Here is an 8,446-nt window from a genome sequence, read left to right as displayed (position 1 = left end):
AGGTGTTTAAGAGAAGATGGCAACCACTCCAATAGCTGAGTGCTACTGCTTTCTCTTAATAACATCTCTGGAATGGAGAAAAAAGGAGGATGAATGGTTTGTAGATAGACCTGACTACCCTGGAAATATTTGGCAGGCAGAAGGCAGCAACCTAAAAATCAAAGCCCTAGATATGGGAAAATGGCTAGTATTTTTGTCTGTGGGGACCCCTCCTCTTATACTTAAAAGTTAATTCTTAAAGGGTTTGTACTAAAGCAGAGAGCATAACTTTAGTGGGAGAAATTTCCATCAGAAGAAACTTTACTAGGCTTCTATGACCTAAAGATGAATATTAAACAGTAATTGAAACGCTGGAAGTATTATTATTAAGTGTACTGTGTTTGATTTTTATAACTGCAATCCATGATTCTAGTGGTAGAAATGGCAGTCAGTCCTGAAGCAGATCTCGGTAAATTTGTTTGACTACATTCTTTAGGTAGTTGTCTTCCAGTGGCACTTTAGATAGAATGGCAGTGACTTCATCTTGGCTGGAAAGAACAAAAGGCTAATTAATTTTTCTGGAAACTTGTCTTCATTTCAATGAAATTCATATTTTTGAGTAGGGTTTCTCTATCTACTAGGAAGCACAAACAGGTATGTCTGGAAATAATTAGACTGTCCAATCTGAACTGAGATTCTAAAAATAAGGTCTAAGAACCAATTATGTATGTAATTGTGAGGTACTGTGACTTAGCTGCTTTCTCTCGCAATAAAAATCTAAACTATTGGTGTTTGCTGATGGATTTGGGGTGGGCATATTCTACACTCGATCACTTTGCAATCCGTCAGCAGTGTATACAAAAAGTCACAAAACATACAGTAGAAATGAAGTACTTTTAAGTCTGTTCCACAAACTGAGAAAAGCACTATGACTACACAGTTCTTAAAGTGATTACTCTGTTTTTAAGGCCATAAAAGTTGTTCAGATGTGATCTGGGCTAAACTTAAGCAGGATTTTTTTCTTTTTGATTCCTGTTTTACGAAGGAGTGACCATAAAATGGAGCAAATATAAAAAAATAGACCAATGGTCTCCAGTATTCACTGGAGATAGCAATGAAGGTCACTGACTTTAAAAGAACAAATTCTTCAAAATGAAATCAGAGAGAGAGGTGACTTCTGGCTTTCACTATGGTCTATCCATTTTCTGACCACTTTGAGAAATCTTTCAAAGGAAAGAACAAAGGTAAAAAAGTAGTTGGGAGCCCTTTCTTGCTTGCTTTTTACTCACCCAATGTTTCCAAGGTGATTTTGAATAGAGAAAGGTAATGGGACTGATGGGTAGTGGGCTGAGAGAGACAAAGTTATCTCAAACTTTGCAAATGCTGCTGAGCTGGAGAATAAAAGCTTCAATCTGTAAAAGACAAGGTCCTCAATTAAAAATACAAAACAAAAATGGAATGAAACACAAATACATTTTCTTTTTATACTGAAACTATGGTATACATCATTGCTTACCAAAAGAACAGAGGGTAAAACATCTGGAACAAAGCATGCTTATGGTTGTATTTTCATCATTAGTCATCAAACTATTAATTATTTTAATAAGTTTTCGACTAACTACTTACTGTCATGGGTTGTTGTGTCCCCTAAAATTCATGTATTAAAGTCCTAACCCCTAGTACAACAGAATGTGACCTAATTTGTAAAGAGGATCATTGAAGAATTAATTAGTTAAGATGAGATCATTTCAGAGTAGGGTAGGCCCCTAATCCAAAATAACTGGTGTCCTAACAAAGAGGGAACATTTGGACACAGACATACACACAGCAAGAATGTCATGTGAAGATAAAAGAAGCTACCGGGATTACATATTTACAAACAAGGAATGCCAAAAGACTGCCAGCAAATCACCAGAAATTAGGAGAGAGGCATGGAATAGATTCTCTTTCATAGCCATCAGAAGGAACTGATCCTGCTGACACTCTGACCTCAGACTTCCAGCCTCCAGAACTGTGAGACTATGAATTTCCATTGTGTAAGCCACCCAGTCTGTAGTACTCTGTCATGGCAGCTCTACAGAAACTAATACACTTACTCAGTATTATTCACATCTATGCTTATTAGGTTATAATTTGGTCCCCATCGCTTTAAAAACTCAATCTCCTCTCCAAGGAGTTTGCAATGGCTCACTACCAGTGAGATTTCTTGAAGCATCTGGGAAAAATAGAAAAAGAAAAGATGGAAGTATAAAAACATTTCAGGGTTTAGTGACTCTTTTATAAAGAATGGCCCGAAGTTAAACAGTTTAGTATATCTTTAGTATATTTATCATTTCAGGATTCACTATTACATATATAAAATTTCAGTTCTGCTTTTTGGGACAGTTGACATGATTTCCTTTAAATATTTCAGTGGGAATTTACCTTGGGTACCTGATGTTGTGTTGTACATGTCTTCTTCCAGGATTCCTGTTGCTCAATGTACTGGAAAATAAGGTTATGAACTAAAAGGGAGGAAGGAGGAGCTTTATCCTCTGAGGAAGCAAAAAAAAAAAAAGAAATCAAAAGCAGGCTATTACTTATCATTCATGTATTATATATACACACACACACACACATACACACACACACACACACACACACACACATACACACTAGAAATATTAACTAGAAATACCTTCAAACAACTAGGTATCTAACTATCATCTCCATTTTATTTTCAAACACATAAATCATCATATATAGTGAACATAAGTCACTGTGATATAAACTCAAGCCTTTATCACATACAGAATAAAACTGAGATAAATGTGTAGGTTTAAATGTAACATAACCCTGAGTTTAAATTCTGGCTTTCCTTACTACCTGAGTGATCCTAAGCACAAAATTGCTTTTGAGCTATAGTTCTCTAATCACAAAATGGAGAATAGTGTTGATGTGAGTAATACACATGTCTGATACAGAGTAAGTACCCATAATGGTAATTTTTAAATTATGGAAATAGCTATTACTCAAGATTTAGTAATAATTTTTTAAAATTTCTTTTAAAGCCCACACAATATTTAGAACAATTCTCAAGCAGTTTTTGGTCTAATACACATTTCTAATTACTATTGTTGTTTATATTTAATTTAGTATATAAAAGAGTTCTCAAGGAGCAATATACACTTATTAAATAATTTAATCAATATTAAATAAATTTCCAACAAAGTTTTGTTGGATTAAATGTTCTGAACTTACCATCTAACAGAGACTGAAAATTCAGATCAACAATCTTCCTATAAGCCTTGCCCAGGAAAGGGAGACCAACTAGGGAAAAGCCAGCACAAAAACAGTATTTCTTTTTATCATCTGATTTAAAGCCACATACAACTCAGTACTTTAGAATCCTATTCTTTCTGGGTAGCAGGGTTTTTTCATAGACAGTTGAAGCTTTATCCCTGAATCATACTATTCTCTGTGTATGTAAAGTTTCCCCTGAGAACACTGAACTATATTAACTGGCAGGCCTTTAAGGAAATTTAAGGTGTGGGACATTTTTGTAAATTTATCAGGGCCTCCTCCTTTGAACACTAACGTCTGTGAAAAAATAATATTCTTTTTAGGAATCATATAAAGAAGATGACTACAACCTCCCCACACCTATTATCTTTGTACAAATACAGTGAAAACAATTTATGCTTTTAGCATCACAATAATTTTAGCCACTCCAGTATTCTTGCCTGGGAAATCCCATAGACAGAGGAGTCTGGCGGGCTATAGTGAATAGGGTCACATAAGAGTTGGATGTGACTTAGTGACTAAATAACAGCGATGAATTTTAGGTAGCTAGGAGAGCTGATTGTTCTTCCATACACCAGAGTTCTCTCTTGTCTCTAAGATTCTGATTCTTTTCACTCTATTGAATATTTTCTACGTGTTAGGCACTGAGGATATGCTAGTGAGACAAACAAACACGATCAACCTATGCTCTAAAGAATTACAGCTCAGGGGGACACACAGATAATTGCACTAATAAACACACCAAGAACTACAAACTGTAATAAGCACAATTAAGAAAACTGCATGAAGCAATTAGAACATATACCAGGAGGGCAAATAGCAGAGGGAGTGAGTAAAAGAAGAGTCAAGGAAAACTTTTCTGAGAAAGTGATAATTTAGTTGAGCTCTTAAGGACTATTAGTAGACATTTACTTGGTGAAGAGGAGGTGCTATGGTCTGAAAATTCATAGGCTGAAAACCTAATGCCCCCTGTGATAGTTGTAGGAGGTGGGACCTTTGGGAGGTGCTTAGATCATAAGGATGGAGCCCTTATGAATGGGATTAGTGCTCTTAAAACAGAGACCTTGAAGAGCTAGCTAGTTATGTGAGGATACAATGGAGTCTGCAGCCTGGAAGAGGGCCCTTGCCTGACCATACTGGCATCCATATCTTGAGCTTCCAGCCTCCAGAACTGTGAGAAATAAATTTCTATTGTTTATAAGCTACTTGGTGTATGGTATGTAAAATTTTATATTTTTAAATTTTCTCTAGTTGCAGCATGCAGGCCTCTCTTGTTGTGGAACATGGGTTCTAGAACGTGCCAGTGGCTCCATAGTTTCAGTGCATGGACTTAGCTGTCCCAAGACGTGTGGGATCTTAGTTCCCCATCCAGGGATTGAACCCATGTCCCTTGCACTGGAAGGCGGATTCTATACCACTGGACCACCAGGGAAGTCCCAGTTTATGGTATTTTTAAAATGGCAACCCAGAAGGACTAAGATAGGGCAAAAGTTTCCAGGCATAAGAAACATCAGGATGAATGTCCTGAGGTAGGATGGAATATGACTGAGCATGAATGACCATGATCTTTTAAAGAAATGAAAGAAATTCACTGTGGCCGATGTGCAGAGAACAGTGTCAGATGAGGCAGGAAAAGGAGGAAAAATTCAATTCATTCAAGGCTTTATAGGTTATAAGCATTTTGATCATCAGTTTAAGAGTAGGAGGTACATGATAAAATTTTCAACAATTACTACAGCTACAGGAAGGAGAAAGAAATAGAGGGGAAAAGAAAAAGTTCCAGAAAGACTATCTATATGTTATTGTACAGACTGAAGGTGTCTCTTGGCAGAAGAGACACAAAAAAGTAGAAGAATGTTAAATATGAATCAGTAAGTCATAATTTAGATATGCCAGGTAAAGAAGAAAGCGGTACAGAGTGATTCCTAACTTTTAATTTCGGACCTGAACAGAAGTTGATGCTATTCATTTAGAAAAGGAACTTTTTTATGGTGGCGGTGGTGGTGGGGGGGTTGTTCCACACGATTTACAGGATTTTAGTTTCTCAACCAGAGACTGAACCTGGGGCCATGGTAGTAAAAGCGCAAGTCCTAATCACTGAACAGACAAGGAGTTCCCAGGAACTGTTAAGGAGAATTGGGCTTGGACAAGGCTGAGAAATTATAAAGATTCAAAGTTTCAGTTTGGCCATGTTCACCCAGGGCTGGCCATGCTGAAGTTGTTTCAAGAGAAGAGACCTAAAGATACTGACAGGAGATTATAACAAAATAGCTAGGATTCTATCAACTTACCATCTAGTGATGTTTACCTATTTTGATAAACCTACCAATCAATATACAGAGAATTTCCAATTAGCTTTTTGGGTTAACTTATGTACATCAAAAACCCAGTCAAGAATCATCAGCATTAGAGCAAATACTCTATCACAACAGACAGACTGATGAAAAAAAAGAAATCAGACTAAATAGATGTGAAGAGCATGTTGATCCATTTTTCTGGATAGGCAAAAATTCTATTATCTAATGTAATTCAACAAAGGGCAACTTTTCACCAGCTGAAGGTTTTTACTTTTTATTTAATAAAATAAAATTCTATTATCACTAATTAAAGTGATTGCCTCTTTTAAGATTTTCAGCAGTACTTTCATCATGTCAATACATGTTAATATTACATTAAAACAAAGATATGAATCTTTAGTAAGTTTAAGCATACATTTATCTGCAGAGGAATTATCTTATTATTGCTACTTACCTACTGGCTCTCCAAAGGTAATGATGAGTTCTATTGTGTCATAAAGAAAGGTGAATACAGCTTGATCATCACTCCACTCAATGACATCCCATTCAGACAAGCTGAAGAAAGAGAAAAGACAAAAAAACATTTTTAAGATAAAAGAAGAGAGTTAACTTCTTCTACCACCTGAATAGTACCATCAGCAGCTACTGGAGTTTTCTACTGGCTTGGGAGACAGTCATTATTTTAATTCCAAGACTGTGAATGTACAAACTTATGCTTTTGAAAGAAATAAGAACTGACTCAATTTTGAGTTATATGTCAGAGAAAAGCCAAGTCTAGGCAATATAAAATATTAAATATTTTAACATTACAAATTTCATAGCTCTCCCACTTTGTATACTTTCAGCTTCAAAAATTATTCTTTTTGAGAATACATTGCATTATAGCTTAAAAACAGTGATACACATTACAAACACATGTCAACTGCACTAGTGGACTGAGACAACCACAAAGGTACAGGATAAAACACAAATTAATGCTACCTGTTTTCCCTTACCTCAACTGATCCAGTAGCTCTTCAGTTCTCTTTGTTTGTTTTTGCACAAAGTCTAATTGAGCAAGGATCTGCTCTTTCTGTATCTCCAGCTCTAAGAAATTTCTGCAAATCAAACCAGGTATTCACAGAAAGATAAGGTCACTGCTAGAGAATTCAGACATCATTAAAATAAAAGTTTATGACTAAAAGCCATGTGCTAAATGGCTCCCCCAGTGAGGTGAATGACGTATATTTTTGCATTTTTAGGTTTTTTTAAAATAAACATTAAACTAGAAGTTTGGGTCTATTATTATTAAAATTTACATTCCCCCCTCCACCCCATCCCACCCTCCTAGGTTGCTAAAAAACACCGAGCTCCCTGTGTTATACAACACTTCCCATTACTGATCTATTTTACATGTGGTAATACATACGTTTCAATGCTAGTCTCACAATTCATCCTATCCTCTCTTTCTGCTATGTCTAAAGTCCGTTCTCTATGTCTATGTCTCTATTCCCGCACTACAAATAGGTTCGTCAGTACCATTTTTCTAGGTCCCATATACATGCATTAATATATGGTATTTGTTTTTCTCTTTCTGACTTAATTCACTCTTTCTAACAAGCTCTAGGTTCATCCACCACACTAGAATATGTATCCTTATGGCTGATTCACATTGTTGTATGGCAGAAGCTAACACGATATTGTAAAGCAATTATCCTCCAATTAAAAATAAATTAACAAAAACTAACCTCAAAAAAATTTAATTTTCATTTTGATGTTAAAAATATAAGCATAATATAGACCATAAGAATGCCCACCTTAAAAATTAAACATGCCATAATTTTGGTGCATGCATTTGGTTTTGTTTAGCTTATTAGAGCTAAACAGAATTTATATTTTGTTAGTCATTTTGCTAGCATCAATTTAATTTTAGCTAAATTATTATCACCTATCAAGTTAATGTTTCCAGTTGGAATTTTACTGGTTTTGTCATTATTTGTATTTGATTTCTTTGAGTCTTACAGTTAAATTAAGATCCAGAGTATAAGAAACACACCTCATTTTATATTTATTTACAGTTAAGTGTCATATAAAAGTAGTTTAATGCTAGATTTTCTTTAACAGGATCCTGATATTACACAAGCTTGAGAACTACTGCCTTGGATTAATGCTTTGTAAGCAATAAATGCTTAGAGAATACTGCTAAGATGGCCTCCAAGGTCAAGTTCAAAGTGGAGTAGAAGCCCTGGCTCAACCTTAGTCAATATTCATGTTCTCAATCTTGTCAGTTTCTGGAGGTAGGAAATCACTTAACCATGTAGAGGTTAGCATATTTTCTAACACTCAAACTGAAGGCTAACCTTTGAAGCTTTTCTTCCTCAGTTTTCAGCTGTTCCAGTTCTTTGAAAAGAAAAACAAAAACAAATCTATCAGAATGTACACATTAAAATACTGGTATACAAATCATCTGTTTTATTGAAAAGTCTATCTCATTAATCTCATTTAAATAAAAAACTCAGAACAGAGGATTTTTTCCCCATTTACCTCCCTAATTAAATCAGTTACCTTTCTCTGCAGCTCTCACTTCAGAATTCAGTTCTTCCACAGGACTGTCTTTCTGTTCATCCTCCAAACTCTTAGTTTCTAAAGTAGACCATGGATTAAAATAACTCAGTCAAAAATAACTAAACAACCAGAGATGAAAAGAAGAGATGGTCCCAAAATGTCGTGTTAAGAATATTTCACAAGCATTTATGCTAACCCACCTTTTCCTTGACAAAAAAGCATTGAGATAAAATAATAATTCCGTAAGACTTGCTTCTAGTGGCAGATGGAAATTGTTCATATATAATTTGCATACATCAAAATTATTGTTAGGCAACCCCATGGACTAAGCAGGAACACATACA

General features: G+C 35.3%; 1 protein-coding gene across 1 annotated transcript in view; it reads right to left on the bottom strand.

Annotated features, from left to right (window-relative positions):
- Positions 1–342: 342 nt before the first annotated feature.
- KNL1 (kinetochore scaffold 1) overlaps positions 343–8,446 on the bottom strand; it is a 63,436-nt gene continuing 55,332 nt past the window's right edge. The window contains 10 exon segments of the mRNA XM_061430772.1: positions 343–432; positions 434–527; positions 1,269–1,391; positions 2,076–2,194; positions 2,404–2,513; positions 3,220–3,288; positions 6,013–6,113; positions 6,554–6,655; positions 7,898–7,937; positions 8,103–8,180. Of these exon segments, the coding sequence (XP_061286756.1) occupies positions 409–432; positions 434–527; positions 1,269–1,391; positions 2,076–2,194; positions 2,404–2,513; positions 3,220–3,288; positions 6,013–6,113; positions 6,554–6,655; positions 7,898–7,937; positions 8,103–8,180 (860 nt within the window). The 3' untranslated portion in view covers positions 343–408.

Source organism: Bos javanicus, chromosome 10 (assembly GCF_032452875.1).
Source record: "Bos javanicus breed banteng chromosome 10, ARS-OSU_banteng_1.0, whole genome shotgun sequence".
NCBI classification, from domain to species: Eukaryota; Metazoa; Chordata; class Mammalia; order Artiodactyla; family Bovidae; genus Bos; species Bos javanicus.
Note: the sequence above shows the minus strand (reverse complement) of the source record. Positions and strands in the feature narration are given on the sequence as shown.